Genomic DNA, 24,686 nt, shown 5'->3' with positions numbered 1-24,686 from the left:
TGAATCCAAACAGTCAGCTTCAAATTTTGAGTTGTTCAAATTATACCTCAGAATAATACAACATGACAATATAGGGGTGGGGGATGAAAATCTACTTAGGATGAGCCACAAAAAGGCACTAAACCTTGACATTTCTCCTTTAGCTTACCCTATGATGGATATCACCCACCAACCTAGAATCTAGTATATGTCCAACGTGAGGGATGCAAACGGCCAAAACGAAATTCCATTGACAAAGGAATCTAAGTATAGGTTTGTACTGCCTGCGTCTCCCTTCTTGGACATGCTTTCCTGTCTCTCCAGTTCCAGGGGTGGTGCTACTAATAACCCGGCACCAATAGCCTGGTGTTTTTTTCTCAATAGTCAATCATTCAACAAATATTTCAGCATCAGGTCAGGTCCAGACGCTGTGCTAGGTAGGCCCAGCAGTGAACAAGACAGACAAGATCCCAGCTCTCTGGTAATTTCATTCTAGTGCGGGGTGCAGGGCGTGGAGACAGGTTACACGGACCTGGTGGGAACAGGGTCAGCCAGGGGGAATGCGAGAAGATTAACTAGAGAAACAGCAGAATCCGGAGCCTACTAGGTCTTCAGGCCAAGCCCAGAGGAGTCTGCATTTTACTTATCACTTAAGAGCTAATGATAGCCAGATTGCAGCAGACGGTAGACTTCCTAGATCACTTAATCTTTTTGATCCAACCTTCACAAACCACCATTTGTGCTTGTTGAGTCTCCTGGCCACTCTGGGTCCCTTGGCCTACATCAGGCCACCTCGGGTCTAGGTCAGCTGGTCCTTATCTGCTGGTCCCCGCAGTCCCCACGGCCATCTCCTACCAGAGCCCCTTGGACCCACTCAGGCCTGTCCGCCCGTTTGTCTCCCGCGGCACGGGACCCCCTGAGCCCCTCTGCCAGCCAAGTCACCTCAGTGCCACGCCTCCAAGGCCAGAGAGATTCGGCATGCTCTTTATGCTTCGTTCGCTGATCAGGTTTTCGAAATGCCGCTGCCTCTCGACTCCAGCTGTTTTCCTGCCAGAGCGGGGCCAGCCCGCAGCGTCAGCGCCCCCGGCGGCGCACCGCAGCCCAGGAAGGGAGTGGCTGCAGCCACCTCCTCCTCCACCACCCCCGCCACCCCCGCCACCCCCACCTCCTCCGCCTCCTCCCCCTCCTCCTTCGCCTCCTCGGCCTCCTCCACCTCCTCCCTTGCTGCCGGAACGCGGGAGCGGCCGAAAGCGGCGCACGCCCCGACCGTCACCACCGTGCTCCTGATTGGCCGCGCCATGTAACGTCACGGGGAGGGCCCGGGCGGCAGCTGGGAGCCAGAACCCGCGCGTGCGCAGATCGAGAGCACTGGGCGGAGGGGGAGGTGGCCGGCAGCTTCTCCCGCGTCCGCCATTTTGTTGCTGTGGCTCCTGGGAACGGGCTGGGCAAAAACCGCCCCGGAGGCGCGACGCTCCTGGGAGTCCGGTGCTTCGTGTGGCGGCGGGGATCACTGCAGAGACTTGGGGGGGCGCGGAGTCGGCGCGTTCCGGGCCAGGAGTGACTGAAAGCACCCTCGGTACGCCAGGCAGCCTGAGAACCCCGGGGCGGCCTCCGCTGCGGCTCGGCTTCTCCCGTCCCGACCTCGGGCTGTGCCCTGCATTCCCCGGGCCGGTTCCCTCCGTGAGGCGGTCCCGGCGCAGCGGGCGGCGGTAGAGGATGCTGCGGGCCCGGAGCCGAGAGGAAGGTGCTGGCTCGGCCCTGTAATTGCGCCTCGAGGTGTGCCAAAAGGCCCTTCCTTGGCCGCAAAGCCGTCTGTCGGGCAAAGGCGTCCAGAACAGACGAGAGCAGCCGCCGCCGCGAATCGCCGCAGAGCCGCGGTCCGACACCATGTCCTCCGCTAGGTTCGACTCCTCAGACCGCTCTGCCTGGTACATGGGGCCGGTGTCTCGCCAGGAGGCTCAGACCCGGCTCCAGGGGCAGCGCCACGGTATGTTCCTAGTTCGCGATTCCTCCACCTGCCCCGGGGATTATGTGCTGTCGGTGTCCGAGAACTCGCGGGTCTCCCACTACATCATCAACTCGCTGCCCAACCGTCGTTTTAAGATCGGGGACCAGGAGTTTGATCACTTGCCGGCCCTGCTGGAGTTCTACAAGATTCACTACCTGGACACCACCACGCTAATAGAGCCCGCACCCAGGTACGCTAGCGCCCGCGCTTCCCCGGGCGCACAGCTGGCTCCGACCGCCGAGGAGGGTAAAGAACGGTTCGCTTGGGATCGAAGAGTAGGGGGTGGGGGGGGGTGATTGAACCCGTTTCACCCCATTCTGAACCAAATGATTTTCCAGAAGGCGTTCTGAACGGAAGAATAGTGTCAGGATCTGGGTCACTGGATGAGGGGATGCGTTTTAAATTTGTTAAACGGCGGTTGCATAGCTAAAATGCCCGCTTTTTGCCTTTAGTCACGTTATCTATTGGGTATCCTACTAAAGAGTTTTTGTTTTTAAACCTTTTTTGGACCACAGACTTCTTTGAGAATCTTAAGGTAGCTGTGGCATTTCTCTTAAGGTAGCCGTGGCATTTCCCCCTCCCTAAAAATGCACGTACACACAACTTTACACACCATTCAAGGTTCTTGGGCTCCCTGCTCCGGTTTGAGAACTCTTGGTCTGCAGCCTTTGGAACAAATAGTCAACAAATGGAAATGCTTGAGTCTTTATAGATACAAACCTTTAACGGTGAAATAACAGAACTGTATTAAAAAAAATTTAAATATCAGAACTGTATATTGATACCTTGGTGCCAGGTTTGAATTACACCAGACACCTTTTGTTTTGTAGTTACAGAAGGTGCACCGGCTTCAGCGAGGATATATTTTTGAGTTTTTATTTTGTAGTTGACCCCAAGCTGGACCATTAATAGGCCAGAAATCCATTTGATTAAGTTCTAAGGAGTAATAAAGCTAGAATGTTAATAACAAAGGGAAATTTTTGAGCTACACCTTCTTAATTCTATCCTAGTTGAAGACGTACGTTTTGTACATTTGTAAGTCTAAATGATTTAGTAAAGTTAAGCATCCAGGTCTTCTTTTCCAAGTAGAATGCATTATTTTATTTGATGATTTGCTTTAACTTGTCTTCAGTGTTTTATTACGTTTCTTTTATTTAAATTATGCCAAATTTGAACTGAAGAAATTTCCTGGAATTTTTTTAAATGAAAGGTATTTTACTGCCCATTTTGCTTCTTGAACTTATGTTTTTGAAGTTTAGGGTGCTCATTTTTGGAATGAGGTGTTTCTGACTTTATAGATTTGCTGAGAAGATAGTCCTCTGAGCTTTAACCATTAAGAGCTATGATAATTAAGGAGCACCCACTAGATGGGTAAGTGTTGCTTCCATGGAATAAGAGGAAACAAAGCCATGACAGTATAATGACTGTAAGATTAACTGCTGAACTAAATGGACTTTAAAAACTGGGAGAAAGTGAATATAAATCAAATAGTGTATAACAAAGACCTAGGCATCAAGAATCTGATTGGTGAAATCTCCAGGTCCCCAGAGATGCTGGTAATTGGAGTCAACTTTGAGCACAGTATATTCTAATATGAGGGGTTGGAGAAAAGATTAGAACCAGCTATGAGATTTTTAATATATTTCAGTGAATTACTTTTCCAACTCATGGAGATTAATTAATAGCATTAATTTCAGGCATTTATTAAGCCATGCTATGTGCAAGGCATTGTGCTTGCTTTGAGGTGACAGGTATTACTGCTGTTTCAGAATGTGCGAGTAAATGGTTTGATCTCCTTCTAGAGAGAAAAAGGAGTATGCTGCGGTGGCCCTCATTACCAACAAAAACAACTCCACATTTTTCATACATGGGCCTTTCCAGATACCAGACATAACTTTTCTGTTTTGGATGCCTGTCCTCCTCCCTGTCCCCACCTTGTTCTTCCTTTAGTGCAGTCCCATTAAGCAACTCATTTAATCCCTGGTAGCAGTTCTTGCCTACCTTCTCACACTTTTGTACCTTTGCTCCAGCTGTTGGTTGGGCTCCTGGCTTTAGGTTGACTGCTTAACCCCACCCCACCCCTCACCTCACCTATTGAAATCTTAACTGCTGGGGCGCCTGGGTGGCTCAGTGGGTTAAAGCCTCTGCCTTCAGCTCAGGTCATGGTCTCAGTGTTCTGGGATCCAGCCCCACATCAGGCTCTCTGCTCAGTGGGGAACCTGCTTCCTCCTCTCTTTGCCTGTCTCTCTGACTACTTGTAATCTCTATCAAATAAAATCTAAAAAAAAAAAAAAAAAGAAATCTTAAGTGCCATTCCAGGCCCCTCAAATAATAGGGCCTTTCCCTGACCCTCCCACTTACATGCAGCTGTAATTGTTTCTCCTCCTCTTCACTTTCTGCCCCAGGCATGTTGCTGTAATTTAGGTTTTTATATTCCACCGGTATCTCAGGACTGTGATCACAATTCTGTTTGAATTCGATCTGGACTGAATTTACTTTCTTAATCTTTGGATTTTCTCCCCCAGCCTAAAATTCGAAGATTGGTTTGATAGGTTTTCAGACTTTATAGAAAACTAGAGGTACCTTGTAAAGTCTTGGCCAAATGGAAGTCAGTTTAATGCCTCTTCACACCTCAAACAAGATACTTTAAGTGGTTTAGGCATCAAAACTGAGCTCATTAGGCCAGAGTTTCGTACCCTTTTGCTAAAAGTTCATTTTTTAAATATTGCTTATTGAAAAATTAGAATTGTATGACTTTCTTGGAACTTAAGGACTGGTGTTTGTTTTCCAGTCTGATCTTTTTTATTGGAATGTTCCGCAACATTTAGTTTTATATTTTTTTAAAAAGATGTTGAGAGGCGCCTGGGTGGCTCAGTTGTTGGGCATCTGCCTTCAGCTTGGGTTGTTGATCCTGGGGTCCTGGGGATATTCCTTGGATATTCTTTTTTTTTTTTAATTTCATTTATTTATTAGAGAGAGAGATCACAAGTAGGCAGAGAGAGGAAGGGAAGCAGGCTCCCTGCTTAGCAGAGAGCCCGATGTGGGCCTCAATCCCAGGACCCTGGGATCATGACCTGAGCTGAAGGCAGAGTCTTTAACCCACTGAGCCACCCAGGTGCCCTTCTTGGATATTCTGTCTCTCTGCCCCTCTCCAACTCTCCTTGCCTGTGTTCCCTTTCTTGCTCTGTCTCTCTCTGTCAAATGAATTAAAAAATTTTTTTTTTCATTTATTTGAGAGAGACAGAGCCTGCGCAGGAGAAAGAGCATGAGCTGGGGGAGAGGCAGATGGAGAGGAGGAGGCAGACTCCCAACTAAGCAGGGAGCCCAGTGTGGAGCTCTATCCCCAGACACTGGGATTATGACCCAAGCCAAACACAGACATTTAACCAGCTGAGTCACCCAGGCACCCCTAGTTTTATATTTTTATTCAGATATTTACAAGAGTTATATCCCAGTGATGGGGACTGAGAACAATGGATGGCCAACGTACTTTCTCCACAATAGAACTTCCTTTTTATTGGAATAGACAAACTAAAATAGGAAAATAAATGAAATACAACATTAATAAATGCTATGAAGGAAATGAGGCTGAGCAGAGAGAATATAATAGGAGGGACCTACCTGACACAGTGTGGTCAGGGAAAGCCTGAAGCTATCTATCTAAGGGTAGAGAAGAGGCAAGCCTTGGTAAAGTCTGGGCTAAGAAGGGGGGAAGAGCCTTCCAGTAATAGGAAAAAGCTTACACAAAATCCTGAGGTCAGAAAGATAGCTGTTGGGTTGGAAGTGTGGTGCTTAAATATAGGGGTTCTATAAGAAGAGTTAGGGGATGTAATGGTGAAGATAAGGCAATTGGATTTTTTTTTTTTAAGATTTTATTTATTTGACACAGAGAGAGAGATCACGAGTAGGCAGGGAGGCAGGCAAAGAGAGAGGGTAGCAGGCTCCCTGCTGAGCAGAGAGCCGGATGCGAGACTTGATCCCAGGACCCCAAGATCATGACCTGAGCCGAAGGCAGAGGCTCAACCCAGTGAGCCACTCAGGTGCCCCAAGGCAATTGGATTTTATTTCAGATGCAGTGGGTGCCATTGAAGGAGTTTGAAGCACAGGAGTGATCTGGAGTTGTCACTGTTATCTGGGTGCAAAAGGATGGTGGCTGATGATGTATTTGTCACAGGTCATATAGACTGATCTAGAGCTGTGACTTGGAGGTGCCTGTTTTGGAGTTGATTGATGTTGCTGATGGGAGGGAATATGGTGAGGGAAGAGAAAGGAAGAAACAAAGATGACTTGGTACATTTGTAACTTTGTGTCCTTCTCAGTTTATCTTATTAATTGCTTTTTGTATTTGTCTGTGGTGTTCCTGTGGTGGATTTTAAATTTAACCCCCAAAAAAGTGTCAAATATCATGTCAGATGGCTTTTGTTGATTGAATGGCCCTAAAGGATTCTTGCAGAATGTGGTTGTAATTTTTTTTTTTTAAGATTTTAATTTTATTTATAAGAGGGGGAGCTAGTGCCAGGGAGGAGCAGAGGGAGAGGGACAGGCAGACCCTGAGATCATGACGTGAGTCAAAACCAAGAGTTCGGCACTTAAACCAGCCCAGCCACCCAGGCATCCCAGATGTAGGGGTAATTTTTCTGTTATAGTTCTGGTAGATAAAACCTGTGGTGGTTTTCACTTCCAATTTATTTGACTATAAATATTTTTAAGATCTGTTCACTAAGTTACAGTTAATATTCAGGTAGGGACTCCTGGGTGGCTTAGTTGGTTAAGCATCTGCTTTCAGCTGGGGTCATGATCCCAGGGTTCTGGGATTGAGCCCCGCATCAGGGAGCCATTAGGCTCTTCAGCAGGGAGCCTGCTTCTCCCTTTCCCTCTCTGCCTGGTGCTCCCCTGCTTGTTATCTCTCTCTCTCTCTCTCTCACTGGCAAATAAATAAAATCTTCTTTAAAAAACATTTAGGTGTTTTTTATTTAATGGAGGTGATTTCCAGTTTAACAACAGAATGTTTCAGAAGGTTCCTAAGTAAATTGTTTAGATATGAAAGCCATTTTCCTGTGTTTTAGAAGCTGTGTTTTGCATAGCTTGCTTTGTTTATATAATTCTCTAGCTTTAGCTTATGCAACTATATGAAGGCTAGGAGGAAAAGCTGAAAAGTAAAGTTTTTTAACTGAGGCAGGTGGACCCTTAGAGAAAATCTTTGATTTTTGTCAACAGACATTGCAAATCTCGTGTACTTAGTAACATGGAACTAACGTTGACTCAACAATCCCTGTCATATTCTTGAGAAGGTTACTGGTGCGGAGTTTGTTTGTTTAAGATTTATTTATTTGTCAGAGATAAAGAGCGCAAGCAATGGGAACAGCAAACTCCCTTCTGAGCAAGGAGCCCCGTGTGGGACTCAATCCCAGCATCCTGAGGTCATGACTTGAACTGAAGGCAGACACTTAATTGACTGAGCCACCCAGACATCCCTGGTGCTGAGATTTTTTTTTTAAAGGCCATTTCCATGCTGTCTACTATGATAGAATAGTTGAAAAAGGATGCCCAGCTTAACCTGAGTGCGCAGAAGAGGGCCCTCCCACTTGTGAAGCAGAAGCCAAACCCTGCATGGACCAGAGGATGCCACTGACCACATGGTCATACCACCCACATCACCTTTTCTAAATATTTGAGGGAACTCAAATCTGGACTTCTAGAATTAGGAGTGGAGGAGATTACCAGTAATTTTGATTAGCATAGAATTTGGCACTGTGAATAAACCTTTGATTTTCCTCTTACCAGTAGTTTAAATCATCTGAATTTGATTCAGATAAGATACAAGAACATGGTCATTATGCTGGGAGTGGAAGCTTGCCCAGTTAAGAGTTGTGTTCCCAGGGTATGTAAAGTACTGGTAGCCATTTGATTTGTGACTTTTCTCTTATTTAAAACTCAAATGCAGATACATATTTTTTTTAACTGTAGAAAGAATTTTTTCTTTTGACCTAAAGAGTTGGGACTAGATTATTTCTAGGTTTCCTTCAGGCTAAAATATTTTAGTTGTTCCTGATAAGTAAAAGGGGACAGTGCTTATTAGTGGGAGTTCACATTATTTTAGAATCAGAGCTAAGATCACACCACGTAAGGTGGGGCCATTAGGCATGTGGCAACTAGTCTGGAATGATGACTGAGAGCATGGATGGAACAGTGGTGAGCTGAAGAGGCTTGGACAGCAAACCGAACGGCATACAAGATTTCTTTGTCTTTATAACAGAATTAAACCGGATATAGAGAATTGGGGTGCTGAAGTTTCTGTGTTTTCAGAAGGAGGGGAAAAAAGGATAGAAACAGGAGTGGGAAATGCTTCCCTATGTCTTTGGCATTTTATTTTTCTTAGCAGGAATTTCACTGTATTTGAGCCAGAGTTAAACCAAAGCCTAGTACTAGTCTTAAGGCATGTAATGGGAGTTATCTTGGGTTTTAGCTCTTGAAAAGTTCAGTATATTGAACAAGTTAAAATAGAATACCTTGGGAGCTTAAAAGCAAGAATGATCAACTGAGGGGTCAGCGAAGGCTTGAAAGAAGAGATGAGGAGGGGAGAAAAAGGTGGTGGGGGCTCAGCTCTGTCTGAGGATTCTCTGCCTCTGCCCCCCCAACTTGTGACACTCTCTCAAGTCTGTATATTTATATTTATATATTTATGTGTATACATATTTATATTATAAGCTTTATGTGTTTATATTATATATTATATAAAATATTTTATATATTTGTATTATATACAAGGATAATATAAATATATGTTAATATATATATTTAAGATTTATTTATTTGAGAGTGAGACAGAGCAAGCAGAGAGAGAGGGAGACAAGCAGACTCCAGTGAGCAGGGAGCCTGATGCTGGGCTCAGTCCCAGGGCCGAGAGATCATGCCCTGAGCCAAAATCAAGTCTGCACTTAACTAACTGAGCCACCCAGGCACCCCAATAAATAAATCTTTAAAAAGAATTTTGTTTTGTTTTCCAACTTTTTACTGTGAAATACTTTCATACATACAAGAGAATATGTATATACGTGTATATAATATAATTCACCAATACCCATGGGACCCCTTTATTATTTATTTTTTAAAGATTTTATTTATTTGACAGAGATCACAATTAGGCAGAGAGAGAGGAAGGGAAGCAGGCTCCCTGCTGAGCAGAGAGCCCGATGGGGGGCTCAATCCAAGACCCTGGGATCCTGACCTGAGCCGAAGGCAGAAGCTTTAACCCACTGATCCACCCAGGCACCCCCATGTGATCCCTTTAAAAAACTAGATTACCAGTACCTTTGAAATTCTCTTCTCAGAGGTTGTATTCCTTCTTTTGCATGAGGGAAATTTTAGGCTTAGAAGATATTAACGCTTAGGTTTAAAGACAGTGTTTTATCTGTGCTTCATACATGAAGCTGAGAGTGCTTTTTACCTAAAGGAGAGGAGGTTAATTGATGAGGTAGGAAAAGCCAATTTCCAGTTAATCATCCAGGGCCTTCCTACTCAGTACGCTGTGGACTGTAGGCATAAGACAGGGAGAAGCCTGGGTCTTAGAGTATTTGAATGGGCTTAGAAAACTCGTTGTATGTCAAATTTATTTTATTTTTAAAAATATTTTATTTATTTATTTGAGAGAGAGAGCACAAGCACGGTGAGGGGCAGAGGGAGAAGCAGACTCCTCCATGAGCAAGGAGCCTGACGTGGGGCTCAGTGTCAAGACTCCAGGATAATGACCTGAGCCAAAGGCAGGTGCTTAACTGATTGAGGCACTCAGGCACCCCTCTTTGTATGTAAAATTTAAAGAGGAGTTTACAGGTGCTCTTTTACAGTCTTGAACAAGTCAAAATGAGAAACAATGAATTGTTACAGTTTTATGTACATATTACTTTGGGCTGTGAGACCTAATAGAAAGGGCAAGATAATCTGCCCTGGCATCATGGTTTCATGTCTGCAGTGGAATTTATTTGTAATTTGCAGGGAATTTTGATGAATACAGGAGTTTAAGGGTATCAGGTGAAAGACTTTGGAATTTATGTCAGGGATGTGCAGCTGGGAGATGGATGTGAAATTTAGGGATATCTGTGCATGTACTAAATCAGGAAATGAGCCTTATTGTCATTATAGCAGTATAATGATGGAGAAAGTATAAGCTATCCCTCCATTGTTGTCAGATTTGCATACATCTTCTCACCAGGGATGTATTGAAAGTTGAAAAGCATGCTCTGCTCTTTTAACCCAGTAATCTAGACAGTGAATCAGCAAACTTTCAATAAGGGGGGCAGATAGTGAATATTTTAAGCTTTTAGACCATATAGTCTCTCATAGTTTCTCAACTATGCCCTTAACAGCACAAAAGCAGTCATAGACAATACTGTAAATGAGTGAGTGAGTTTGGCTGTGGTGTAATAAAACTTAATAAAATTATACAGTAGGCTGAATGGCCTACAGGCCGTAGTTTGCAGACTCCTAGGCCAGACTCAAGTTTTTGTATAGTGTACTGAAGCTAAGAATGGTTCTTATATTTTTGAAAGGTTGTATTTTAAAGAAAGATGAATATATAACATAAGCCATATGTGTATTCCGCAAAACCTCAAACATAGACCAATCTTTTAAAAAGTTTGTCAACCTTGAGGGCCTTACCAGTTTGTGCTTATAGGAAAGAGCAGTGTGCCCTGTGAGTTGTGGGGAGCCTGGGAAAGGGAGCATTTTGAACCTTTGGGCCTCTAGTCTTGTTCTGATTTAGAACCCAAATATATGTAAGCCTGTCTTCAACAAAATCTTTCAATTCCAAAGAGGGCTAGTTTTCAGCTTCTAGTGCATTGCCTCTTTGCCTGTTTTCCTGCTCCTTAACAGAACTCATTCCTTCCTTTGAGTGCTCCTCAACCCTATCAGCTTCTGTCATGGTACATTAGTTACTCTTTTTGCTGTGTTTTTGTCTTCCAGTCTCTAACTATGCTAAATTGGCAGTCTTTTAAGAGCAAGAACTTGGTTTTAATTCATTGTCTCCCATGTTCTCAGTATGTAGTGATTCTAGTGGATACCTGGGTAGATGAATTTCATTACTCTTAATCCCCACTGAAACTGTACTAGTGTCCTCTTAGTTTGTATTGTAGAACTAACTGCTTTGGGGGCACCTGGGTGGCTAAGTGGGTTAAACCTCTGCTTTCAGCTCAGGTCATGATCTCAGGGTCCTGGGGTTGAGCCCCGCATTGGGCTCTCTGCTTGGCGGGGAGCCTGCTTCCCCCTCTCTCTCTCCCTGCCTCTCTGTGATCTCTCTCTCTGTCAAATAAATAAACAAATCTTTTTTTTTTTTTTTTTTTTTTTTAAGATTTATTTATTTATTTGACAGAGAGACAGAGATCACAAGTAGGCAGAGAGGCAGGCAGAGAGAGAGAGGAGGAAGCAGGCTCCCTTCCGAGCAGAGAGCCCGATGCGGGACTCGATCCCAGGACCCTGGGATCATGACCTGAGCCGAAGGCAGCGGCCCAACCCACTGAGCCACCCAGACGCCCCTCTGTCAAATAAATAAATAAAATCTTTTAAAAAAACAAACAAACCCAAAACCTAACTGCTTTTAACTTTTTAAGTATACGAACAATGAAATACCCTTGGATGGGGTCTGAGATGGAACTGATAGTGCTTTTAGTAAAGTATCTGAGATTTATGTAGTATTACCCAAACTTCTTACAGATTGTCTGTGGCCCTTGAAATAGAGGTAAGGTGTACCTTAAAGAGGGTAGGAGTAGGGAGCTGATCTGGGTGCAACAACCAGGAACTGTTGTGCATGTTTCACGCACAATCTGACGTTAATTCCCATGCACCCAAAACACGCAGGGTTTATTCCTAAGGCTGACTAGCTCTCTGGTTATGAGTGAGTACTCTAGAACCAGACTGCCTGAGTGCAAATCTAATAACTCTGTGTTTGCATTGGCTTCCTCAGCAATCACAGCAATCACAGGATTGCTGAGAGGATGAAATAATTTAAAATCTATACGGACTGCAAACAGTGCTTGGTACAGGTAGTAAGTGTCAACTCTTATTACTGTTGTTTCTGCTGCTACTCCTGCTATCTCTTTTTTTTTTTTTTCCTTAAGATTTTATTTATTTATTTGACAGAGATCACGAGTAGGCAGAGAGGAAACACAAACGGGGAGTGGGAGAGGGAGAAGCAGGCTCTCTGCCAAGCAGGGAGCCTGATGTGGGGCTTGGACCCAGGACCCTGGAATCACGACCTGAGCCAAAGGCAGATGCTTAATGCCCAGCTGCACCAGAGGTTTTTTTTTTGTTTGGTTTGGTTTGGTTTGGTTTTAAGATTTTATTTACTTATTTATTTGACACAGAGAGAATGTGAGTGAGCACAAGCAGGGGGAGCAGCAGAAGGAGGGGGAGAAGCAGACCCCCCCAGAGATTCTAGAGGTTTTAGATCAAGCTCCTAATCACCATGGCATAATACATAGACTGTTGTTAATTCAGTTGTCAGTATACTATATTAAACTAGTCATTTACATTTAAAAGATTGAAGTTTTGCCAAATTATGAAGACTGCCTTTTGGAAAATAGTGTGGCAGTGTGTACCAAGGGCCATGAAAATGGCTCTGTTCTTTAATCTGGAAATCTAGGCTTTACAAAAAATCTAATACTGAGATGGTTCATTTGGTTGGGCATCCGACTCTTGGTTTCGGCTTCCACTATGATCTCAGAATCCTGAGATTGAGCCCCAGGTTGGGCTCTGTGTTGGGTGTGGAGCCTGCTTAAGATTCTCCCCCTCTCTGTCTCCCCCTCCCACCCCTTAAAAAATTGAATATCAAAAAACTATGTTAAAAAGACTTTGTGATGTTGATGATCAAATAGGGAGAAAGAAAAACTAAATATCCAGAGACACAGGGATGCTTAGTTCCTGCAGGCTCACAGACTGACATGTCATCCTGACAGAGGTAAATAAATGATCATGTAGACCAGTGATACAAGGAGACACCTGTGGTGTGGTATTTGGCAGAAAAACCAGCATGTGCATACACAAGACTCTTTTTTAAGAAAGCCATAAAGTTTGGTGCCTGCGTGGCTCCATCTGTTAAGCGTCCAAATCTTGGTTCAACTCAGGTCCTGATCTCAAGGGTCATGAGATTCAGCCTGGCTTTGGGCTCCATGCTCAGTGGGAGTCCGCTTAGATATTCTCTCTCTCTGTCCCTCTCCCTGAGTGCGAGCACTTTCTCTCAAATGAATAAATCTTAATTTTGGCCAGTGGAAGGGATGAAAAGGTAGCTATGATGGGGCAGGAGCTGTAGGACTTTTTTTTTCTCTTTTGTTGGAAGGGGGTTGTTTTTAAGATTTTATTTATTTGACAGAGAGAGATCACAAGTAGGCAGAGAGGCAGGCAGAGTGAGAGGGAGGAATCAGGCTCGCCACTGAGCAGAGAGACCGATGTGGGGCTCAATCCCATGACCCTGGGTCACGACCCGAGATGAAGGCAGAGGCTTTAACCCACTGAGCCACCCAGGTGCCCCAAGATTTTATTTTATTTTTTAAAGTAAGCTCTATACTCAACACAGGGCTTAAACTCAGAACCAGGAGACTGAGTTGTATGCTCTATCAACTGATTCAGCCAGGCATCCCTTGTTTTTCCTTTTCTGCTGAATGTTGTAACATGGTAGCTTTTTTTATAAAGAATAAAACATTAATTAAAGTATTTAAACATAAGAGATCATGTTGATATATGAAGTAACTTTTTAGATCATTAATTGGAGGGAAGGAAAAGACTGGACATGAGCTAATAGATGATAAAACGATAAAACAGGTGTCTGGGTGGCTTAGTTGGTTACTCTAGATTTTGGCTCAGGTCATGCATGATCTCGGGGTCCTGGGATTGAGGCTTGTGTTGTGTTCCCCTCTCGGCAGGAGGACTGCTTGAGGATTCTCATAATCCTGCCCCTCTACCTGCTGCGGGCTCTTTCTCTTAAGTAAGTAGATAAATAAATGATTTTTTTTAAAATAAATAATCTTTTTAAAAAAGATAAAACTGGGGCACCTGGGTGACTCAGTGGGTTAAGCCTCTGCCTTTGGCTCAGGTTGTGTTCTCAGGGTCCTGGGACTGAGCCCTGCATTGGGCTCTCTGCTCTGCGGGGAGCCTGCTTCTCCCAGCACTCTGCCTCTCTGCCTACTTGTGATCGATCGATCTCTCTGTGTCAAATAAACAAATGAATCTTAAAAAAAAAAAAAAAAAAAGATAAAGTGGAAAGCATGGTCAGTGGTTAAATATGTATTTCCTATCCTGGCTTACTCTCTCTCAAGACTACTCTAGAACTGGGCTCTGGTGATGGTTCTGCAGGTGTAGTCCCTTCAGAGGTGCAGACTCTTTGGATGAAGCCCAGGGTTTATAACTCTGGTGTAGATTCTCTGCTTTAGAAAAGTTAAGTGGTGGGAGGGACCAAATGGTAAAGAATTTTTTCTTCCGAAAAGTTCATGTATATGCAACTTCTCAGAACATTTCTTAGGTGAATAGAGACTTCTGTACTTCTTTTGAAGAAGAGGCATTACGAAAGGGTGTACTGGAGAACAGGGACTGCACTTTTATAACTGACCCTGGGAGGGCATTCTGCAGCTTACTTGGCAAATACATGCTGATCTTCTGAGCACAGCAGAGTGGTGTGGTTGTGTCTATGGACTGACACTTTGATGAGAGCTCTTGCTGGTGAGTTCTGCTGTGAAAAGTTCCCTGTGTTTTTGCTCAGATGATTTATGCATAAAATGCAGTATGGTGTATAAACCCTTTTCTGGTTTTTGTATTTTGAGGGACACAGATGCCCAGGAAAGTGTGCAGGAAGCATGCCATAGATTACAACCAGGAGGAAAAATGTCTGACAGGGTCCTAAGGAGGGCAGCTACTGAACTTATTCAGGATTTTTAAAATAAATTCAGATCACTTGTATCTCTGTGTAAACAAAAAGTGAGTGTGAAACAGAGATGGTGTGTATGTGTGTGCACTTGACATGTGATTTAACAAGGTCTGTTCAGAGCATGAAAGTGTCAGAACCTTCTTAACTACTGAGAAGATAGGGAAATAATTCATCATAGAGAAGAAAGGTTTACATAAAAGTTTGACAAACACTGGTATTAAGATTTTCCTATTAGAGTTAATTTTCTTTCTCTCTGAAGGTACCCAAGCCCACCAATGGGATCTGTATCAGCACCCAACCTGCCTACAGCAGAAGAAAATTTGGAATATGTACGGACTCTCTATGATTTTCCTGGGAACGATGCTGAAGACCTGCCCTTTAAAAAGGGTGAGATCCTGGTGATAATAGAGAAGCCCGAAGAACAGTGGTGGAGCGCCCGGAACAAGGATGGCCGGATTGGGATGATTCCTGTTCCTTATGTTGAAAAGCTTGTGAGATCCTCACCACATGGAAAGCATGGGAATAGGAATTCCAATAGTTACGGGATCCCGGAACCTGCTCATGCCTATGCTCAACCTCAGACCACAACTCCTCTACCTGCAGTTTCCAATACTCCTGGGGCAGCGATCAACCCTTTGCCATCCACACAGAATGGACCTGTCTTTGCAAAAGCCATCCAGAAAAGAGTACCCTGTGCTTATGACAAGACTGCGTTGGCATTAGAGGTAAATTTTACAGGGTTGGTTTTTGGGTCCTTTGACATTCGGTTTTCATTTTTTTTAATTTTGTTTCTGCAGAGTTACAACTGCTCATTTAAAGTTCTGTTCAGGGGAGTAAGATGGCTGGGTGATTTTGGAAGATCAACTATGAATGTCCCACATGACTCTTTTGTCCTTTCCTATTCCTTGTTTCTCCCAAGGTGTAGTCTCTTGTAGTAGTTGGTTTTCTTCCCAGTAAGAATAGATCATGGTTAATAGAAACGCATGACATAGAGATGAAATCAGCATACAGGTGGACATATAGCCACTTGAAAGTTCCATATTTCTAACACCATGATTAATTGAGGAGAAATACGAATAAGTGTCTTAGAATTCCTCTTCGGCTAGGCAGAAGATATAAGTTTAAAATATCTCAGACCAGGGTGCCTGGGTAGCTTAGTCAGTTACCTGTCTGCCTTCTACTCAGGTCACGATTCCAGAGATTGAGCCCCATGTTGGGGCTCCACTCAGTGGGGAGTATGCCTCTCCCCCTGCTTGTACCCACACGCTCACTCTTTCTCAAATAAATAAGTAAATCTTTAATTAAAAATATCTCAGGGGCACCTGTATGGCTTAGTTGTTAAGCACCTGCCTTTGGCTCAGGTCATATTCCCAGGGTCCTGGGATTGAGCCCTGCATCCGGCTTTCTGTTCAGCAGGAAACCTGCTTCTCTCTCTCCCACTCCCCCTGCTTATGTTCCTTTTCTCACTGTCAAATAAATAAATAAAATCTTTCACCAAAAATAAATAAATAAGATAAAAACATCCCAGACCTTACTTACTAGATTTTTTTTTTTTTTTTTTTTTTTTGGAGATTCTTGCAAAGCTTAGCATATAACTGTGGCTTTCTGAACCAAGAAGTCCTGAAGATCAATGTTGATAAGCCTGTTGAGGGCATAAAACTGTATCACAGAAAGTAGAAGTTTGATGAGACATCTAATAAACCTAGAGTGATGGCCATAAATGAGCACAAACCCTAGAGGAAGAACAGAAGGATTTGAAAAATGGATTTTTTGGGGTGCCTGGATAGCTCGGTTAAATGTCCCAACTCTTTTTTCTTTTTCTTTTCTTTTCTTTTTTTTAAGATTTTCTTTATTTATTTGAGAGAGAGAACATGGAGAGGAGAAGGTCAGAGAGAGAAGCAGACTAACTCTCCATGGAGCTGGGAGCCTGATACAGGACTCAATCTTGGGACTCTGGGATCATGACCTGAGCCGAAGGCAGACGCCCAACCAATTGAGCTACCCAGGCACCCCAAGTGTCCAACTCTTGATCTCAGCTTGGGTCTCAATCTCAGGCCCATGTCAGGCTTCATGCTGGGTGTGGAGCCAATTTAAGGGGAAAAAAAGATTAAAAAAAAAATTCGTATTTTTAGAACAGTCCAGTATATTTTTCATATTATTTTTGTAAGGTATAAAATATGTGCAGTGGGATGGGCCCTAAATACTGACGTGTCAAAACATGGAATTTGATGCCGCAAATCCTAGCTCTTCACTTGTTGATAAGTTGTGAAAATGCTTTGTGAGCTGCAGACTACTAGGTAAATAAGTATCATAAAATTACAGTTGAATACTCTTTGTTGGTATTATCAAATTGCATATATGTTGGAGAAGCTGAGGTTAAGCTAGGGATTGTTCTCTCTGTATTCACCCCAAGGTCAGAGTAGGGCAGGGTTGGAGACAGCTTAGATATATGATGGAAGGATGAAGTAATGGAGTCTGTTGCCTCAAAAAAGCAGAACTTAGGGGTGCTTGGGTGGCTTAGTGGGTTAAAGCCTCTGCCTTCGGCTCAGGTCATGATGTCAGGGCCCTGGGATAGAGCCCCACATCAGGCTATCTGCTCAGTGGGGTACCCTGCTTCCCCCTCCCCCTCTGCCTGCCTCTCTGCCTGCTTGTGATCTCTCTCTGTCAAATAAATAAATAAAATCTTTAAAAAAAAAAAAAAAAAAACTTAACCCACAGAGCAGGCTGTCCACAGATAAAAGCTAGCATTGATTTTGTGTGTGTGTTTTTTTCATTGGTTATCCTCCATTTTCTCTGGATGAAGAGTAATGTCCAAGCGAACTACACCTGAAGGTTTGTTTCAGAGTCTGATTACTTCTCCTTCTCACATTGACTGTAAAGGAGGAGTGAGCTACCGAGGCTTTTGGCAAGGAACCACGTCTAGGGAGGACCCACATGCTTTCAGTGCTTCCCAGTGGAGGAACAGGAAAGAAACCATGCTGAATCCTGGCTGAGTAAGCCTTCCAGCTTCTCATCCCCACACAGACCTGCCCCTGCACGTGTATACACCTTTAGCCTAGTTCATACATCAGCACCTTAAAATTACATGGAGTGTTCTGGGCTCTAAAAATCTTCCTTTCACATCTCTTGTCTCATCGTAGGAATAGAGAGCTAGGACTCAGAGAGTTGTTGTGACTCACATGTGTTAGACACATGGGGGTCAAGGCACCCAGACAGAATTCCAGGTTTCAGAGAGAAAGTCAGGAATTGGGCTCTTACTTGAGCTAGGGTTTAAAGCCTTACTCCATTTAGGTCACCTGCCTGTTGACCTCCACTCTAAGATGTGCGCGCATTTCAGAAACTGTATCTCAGGGCACCTGGGTGGCTCAGTCATTAAGCGTCAGTCGTCAGCTCAGTTCATAATCCCAGAGTTCTGGAATTGAGCCCTGCATCAGGTTCCCTGTCATGCAGGAAGCCTGCTTCTCCCTCTCCCACTCCCCCTCTGGCTGTCTCTCTGTCAAATACATAAAATCTTTAAAAAAAACAAAGAAAACCTGTATGTCCTTTGCCTTGCTCAGAGTGTGCATGGGGGCAGGGGGGTTGTAGAGTGGGAGACCAGGTACTATAAAGGGGATCTTTCATTTATTTTTTCCTTTTTTTAAAGATTTATGTATTTGAGAGAGCGCACACATGTACAAAAGCTGGGGCAGGACGGGGACACAGAGGGAGAGGAAGAATCATTGAGCAGACTGCACTCAACAGGGAATCTCAACATGGGGCTCTATCCCAGGAGATCTCAGATCCCTCAGATCATGACCTGAGCTGAAATCAAGAGTTGGTTGCTTAACTGAATGAGCCACTCAGGTGCCCATAAAGGAGATCATTCAGAGCTTGGTGAGCAGATATGTGGGTAGGTGCCTTAGACTAGATGAGGATTAAGAGCCCGGTTAATGATGTATATTTTAAGATAACCCACATATTTGGCCATTAGGCAGTTCTCCTTGTTTCTCAGACTCCAGAAAGAGGTCTCCATACCTGAGTCTCTTCGTGACACTACCCCAGCTGTGTAAGTCTCATCAAAGACTTGCTTTGGTGTTTCACAAAGAGTGTAAGGAGGACCTGAGAAATATACTTTTGCCAAATTCCATTTAATGGTATTTCTTATTTTGTATATTTAAATGAGACTTTTGGCTGTAGCATAAGTAAATAGTTCTGTGAATTACATTATCTTCTAGAACTTAATGCTTGTCTGATCTTGTTAAAAACAACTCTCTTGAGATTTTTGCAATTAGGTTACCAGGAAAAGTATTAAAATAAGAAAGGTGAAATAAGTAGGACAAAATGTGCCAGTAACTGAAGCTTCCTTATTTCCCTTGATGGTGTTAGTGAGAACGATGAGGGCTTAGGTGAACTTATTTGATGAATTATTTCACACTTTTTTCATAAAACTTGACTTTGAAAAGAACATTCCTGCAAGTAAAGAGAGATTTTATTTATTTTTAAAGATTTTATTTATTTGGGAGAAAGAGTGCACACACGCACATGAGAGACAGGGTGAGGGGCGATGGAGAAGCCAACTTCCTGCTGAGTGGGGAGCCTGATGAAGGGCTCGATCCGGGGACTCTAGGATCATGACCTGAACCAGAGGCAGACGCCCAACTGACTGAGCCACTCAGATGCCCATAAAGAGAGATTGTAAAACAGGTCTGTGTTTAGCTATTTTTCTCTCTTGCTTACCTCTTTTCAAGAAGTGAGTTGACCCTTGGGATTTAATTTGAAAAGGAATACTTGGTACCTGTGGTGCAGAAAAGCAAGATGGTCAGGGAATGATCACACACCTGCATTCAAGTAGTGGCTTTCTGTGGTGTGATCTTGGGCAAGTTAAATTCTTTAGAGTCTAAAGGCATCCTTGTTCTAAAAGTTGAAGTGAGTTGGTTCATTAATCATTCATGCAACCAGCCTGTGAGGGACATCTTGTTGTAGGGTCCTACCACCAAGGTTCTTACCACCTAGTGAGAGACTAGAGACAGTGGTGTGGTAAGTGCTCTAATAACACAGAGTAGGAGGGAGAGTGGGTAATGGGGGAGTAGAAGATGGAAGTGTGGGTATTTGTCTGAGAAGCCTTTCTGGAGGAGGTGACCCTCGAACTTAATTTTGAAGGATGAATAGAAGTCAGTTGGGTGAAGTGCAGAGAGACATTCCTGGCAGAGGGAAGAGCTTATGCGGACAAGACTTGATACCTCCAAGTAGCTGCAGGTTGGTGCAGGTGTGCAGTATGTTGGGCAAAAGCAGCACAAAGGAGAGGAAGGGGGCTGTGGACATGTCATCAAAGGGCTAGGCTGAGGAGATGAACAGTTTTCTTATGTTGCCTTCACCGAGGCATAAAATAGCCAATTTCTCACAACTGATGGCAGTTCTGAAGTTTGCAAACTACTTACCTTTTTACTGATTTTTTTTTTTTAAGATTTTATTTATTTATTTGACAGAGAGAGATCACAAGTAGGCAGAGAGGCAGGCAGAGAGAGAGGAGGAAGCAGGCTCCCTGCCGAGCAGAGAGCCCAATGTGGGACTCGATCCCAGGACCTGAGATCATGACCTGAGCCGAAGGCAGCGGCTTAACCCACCGAGCCACCCAGGCGCCCCTTTTTACTGATTTTTTTTTAAATTATTTTTTTATTTTTTTTTAAAGATTTTTATTTATTTATTTGAGAGAGAGACAGTGAGAGAGAACATGAGCAAGGAGAAGGTCAGAGGGAGAAGCAGACTTCCCATGCAGCTGGGAGCCTGATATGGGACTCGATCCTGGGACTCCAGGATCATGACCTGAGCCGAAGGCAGTCGTCCAACCAACTGAGCCACCCAGGCGCCCCCTTTTTACTGATTTTTAAATAATTTAAAGCAAATCCTTGAATCTCCCTCCCTATCATTATCATTTTCACACACTTGAATTCCAGTACACTTTCCTGACTAGAAAAGAATGGAAGGAGCTTTCTTAGCATTGTCCTTAACTTTGGGGCTGCACACCTGTATGATTATTTGCTGTATGAAAATTTGAATCCAAGCATCATCTTTTTTTTTTTTTTTTTTAAGATTTTATTTGACATGGCTGTCGCGGGGAGAGCAAGCGCAACCAGAAGGAAGGACAGGCAGAGGGAGAGGCAGGCTCCCTGCTGAGCCAGGAGCCCAGTGTAGGCCTTGGTCCCTGGACTCTGGGATCATGACCCGAGCTGAAAGCAACTGCTTAACCTGTGGAGCCACCCAGGTGCCCCTGTATCCAAGCATCTAAATGGAACGTTGGTGGAACTTTCCCCTGTGGTATGGCTTAAGAAAACAGTTGGTGGGACGCCTGGGTGGCTCAGTTGGTTAAGCAGCTGCCTTCGGCTCAGGTCATGATCCCAGCGTCCTGGGATCGAGTCCCACGTCGGGCTCCTTGCTTGGCAAGCAAGGAGCCTGCTTCTGCCTCTGCCTGCTATTCTGTCTGCCTGTGCTCTCTCTCCACACCCCCCCTCTCTGATAAATAAATAAAATCTTTAAAAAAAAAAAAAAAGAAAAAGAAAACAGTTGGTGAGGGGTGCCTGGCTCAGTCAGTTAAGCATACAACTCTTGATTTCAGCTCAGGTCTTGAACCCTAGGGTCGTGAGTTTGAGCCCCACATTAGACTTTATGCTGGGCATGGAGCCTACTTAGTTTTAAAAAAAGTTGGTGACAGTAGGGATCTGTGGGAATCAGAGTTGGTGGAACAGATTCTGTGGGGGAAGAATAACATTTTCTTGGCTTCAAGTGAAACTTCAGGTGACTCAGGAAGAGGAAGAAAGGCATGTTGAAGTAATGGATCATTCAGTCCACCCAGCTTCCTAATGCTTTTAGCTTTCTGCAGCATCTAAATCCATTGGCCCTCTGGTCTCAGCTTGGGCACCTCCAAAAACACTTCTTTAGCAAAGGTTTACTGAGTACTTACCAATGTGGCGGGCATTGTTTTTTGTTTTTGTTTTTTAAGAAGATTTTATTTATTTATTTGACAGGCAGAGATCACAAGTAGGCAGAGAGGCAGGCGGGGGGCGGGGCAGGGAGCAATCTCCTTGCTGAGCAGAGAGCGATGTGGGGCTCGATCCTAGGACTCTGGGTTTATCACCTGAGCCGAAGGCAGAGGCTTTAACCCACTAAGCCACCCAGGCGCCCCTTGCTTTTGTTTTTTAAAGATTATTTATTTATTTGACAGAGTTGGAGGGGAAAGCAGACTCCCTGCTGAGCTGAGAGCTGGATGTGGTGCTCGATCCTAGGAACCTGAGATCATGACCTTCCATGAGCAGAAGGCAGAGGCTTAACCCACTGAGCCACCCAGGCACCCTTGTGGCAAACATTGTTAAGGACATGCGAGTTCAGTAGTGAAAGAAACAAAGGTCTCTGTCCTTGTGCAAGTTCTAGAATATAGTCTCATGTGTGATTCCTTTTAGCTCTCCCATCAGGGAGAAACAACTATGAGTCCAGTTCCTGTGTTTGCTTAGCCCAGTGTGTGACCCTAAGGTTATCCCTTTTCAGGTTTGGGAGGAGGTTGCGTTTCTTTTTTTGTCATACACCATCTGTACAGTTATCTGAATCTTTTAAAATTGTTACTATGTCATCTGGCATATTAATCACCCCCCTTAGTTTCATGTTAACTGCAGGTTTCATAAAAGCACGATCCAGATCTTTGTACTCAAGTCCTCCTCTGCAGTCCTTCGTGATCTACGTCGCATATCTAAAAAAAGATAATGAGGCTTGTTTGGCATGACTTGTTCTTGATTGAGCCCATACTGCCTTCTAGATACCATCTGTTTGCTAATTACATTCAGAATTTTGTCCAGGTTTGATTTCATGCTCGCCTTTTACATTTTATAGAATCCATCATTGTCCCTGTTTTAACAAAACCAGGAAACTTGACCCTTTGTAGGTCTACCAGTGTCCTGTGTTGTAATGTTCTGTGGCAGGTGACCAGAGTTGGACTCTCATTCCTGCGTGCCGGTGTGTTTGGTCTGTACTTAGATATCTGTCTTATCAGTATAAGGACATCCTTTCATCTTTGGTGCTTGTTCTTTTTTTATGATGCTCAGAGTTCTTTGTGTGAGTTCACCAGCATTCGCAAGATACTTTCTATTGACTCCCATTGGGGTCATCTGTGATTGTGTTCATATTTCTTCTTGATTGTCTTCTCCCCATTTTGAAACCCCTAGTCGCTGGATTACATCTGGTTTCCAGATCTTTTGAATCTTTCTAAGGCCCATGGCACCACTTCCTTCACTGACTGGCCTGGAGTTCTCAGGTTTCTACTTCAACCAGTTGGTTTTGCTTCATTGGTTAGAATTAAATTCACATTAGCAGTTTCTTCATTGATAGTTCTACCAGCTGAGATCAAGTTATGTGCAAAGCAAAACTAGATTTCAGTAGTACTAGCTGTATTTTTCAGCCTGTCAGGGATCATCTGTGAGTTCCTCTGGCTTAATCACCTGTAGTATATATATATCCACAGTGATGTCAGGTCTATACATGTTCATCATCAAACATCTGACTCAGCTCTGGAGATCTGTTCAGGGTCAGAGCCTCCTAACATAACAAGGCCACTCTGTCTTACCTCCTGTCAATTCTAGCAATAATCTCCCTTCTCACCAAGGTTTGTTAGAGATGCCCACAAGCTCATATTCATCTGTTAAGTAAGAATCTCGGCTTTTCATTATGACTGGCAGGGTCCTTCTCCACCCTTCTGTCATTGTTTGTTGGTTTTGCTTAACAATATCTAGTTTTGGAGCACCTGGATGGCTCATTGGGTTAAGCCTCTGCCTTCGGCTCAGATTGTGATCTCAGGGTCCTGGGATCGAGCCCTGCATGGGGCTCTCTGCTAAGCAGGGAGCCTTCTTCCCTCCCCCCTTCTCTCTCTGTCTGCCTCTGCCTACTTGTGATCTCTATCAAATAAAAAAATAAAATCTTTTTTAAAAAAATACCTAGTTTTATGAATTCGATTTACTCTACCTGTGTACCAAAAGTGTCTTTTTTCCTTAGTCACAATGCTTTATCAAAAGTAGGAATCTTTAGAAAATCCTTTAAAATTTTAGAAATTTCTTGTATTTTTAATAACATTTTTTTCTTCTAACATATCATGTTCTCATTGGGTTGTGAATTAGAGAGGATGATCTCTAAAAGACTTTTGTTCTGCTTCCTTAATGTATAATTAGGTGAGAATATCATGAAATCAAGGCCCTGGCATGGTTCAGGCAAGGCCTGTCTGAGCCTGGTCATTATGCTGATCTTACTTAGTTTTCTGTATGTGATAGTAGCTGTTGAGTAAGAAGAACCATCAGGTAGGGGCTTCCCAGAGAGTGTTTTAGTTAGTCTTTATGGCTGTTTTATGGGGTAGGTGGCACCAGTCCCTTTTTACCCCCTTAGAACTTAAGGTTTGTGTAAATTTGTTGATAGTCTCACAGGTAATATGTGGCAGAGCTAGGACTCAGCCCACATTCTTATTTTTTTTTTTTTTAAAGATTTTATTTATTTATTTGACAGACAGATCACAAGTAGGCAGAGAGGCAGGCAGAGAGAGAGAGAGAGAGAGGGAAGCAGGCTTCCTGCGGAGCAGAGAGCCTGATGCGGGGCCCGATCCCAGGACCCTGAGATCATGACCCGAGCCGAAGGCAGCAGCCCAAACCACTGAGCCACCCAGGCGCCCCCCCACATTCTTATTTTTAAGCAGCTTTATTGAGATATAATTTTTATATTACACAATTTGCTCATTTTAAACCATACAATTTACTGGTCTTGGCATGTAACATTCTTTTTTTTTTT

At 43.7% G+C, this 24,686-nt stretch overlaps 1 protein-coding gene across 1 annotated transcript in view; it reads left to right on the top strand.

The window, feature by feature from the left end:
- Nucleotides 1–1,327: 1,327 nt before the first annotated feature.
- Nucleotides 1,328–24,686, top strand: part of CRKL (CRK like proto-oncogene, adaptor protein) — a 41,571-nt gene continuing 18,212 nt past the window's right edge. The window contains exons 1-2 of the mRNA XM_059139226.1: nucleotides 1,328–2,177; nucleotides 15,154–15,619. Of these exons, the coding sequence (XP_058995209.1) occupies nucleotides 1,867–2,177; nucleotides 15,154–15,619 (777 nt within the window). The 5' untranslated portion in view covers nucleotides 1,328–1,866. The remainder of the gene's footprint in view (nucleotides 2,178–15,153; nucleotides 15,620–24,686) is intronic.

The sequence above is a fragment of the Mustela lutreola genome, chromosome 11 (genome assembly GCF_030435805.1).
Source record: "Mustela lutreola isolate mMusLut2 chromosome 11, mMusLut2.pri, whole genome shotgun sequence".
NCBI classification, from domain to species: Eukaryota; Metazoa; Chordata; class Mammalia; order Carnivora; family Mustelidae; genus Mustela; species Mustela lutreola.
Note: the sequence above shows the minus strand (reverse complement) of the source record. Positions and strands in the feature narration are given on the sequence as shown.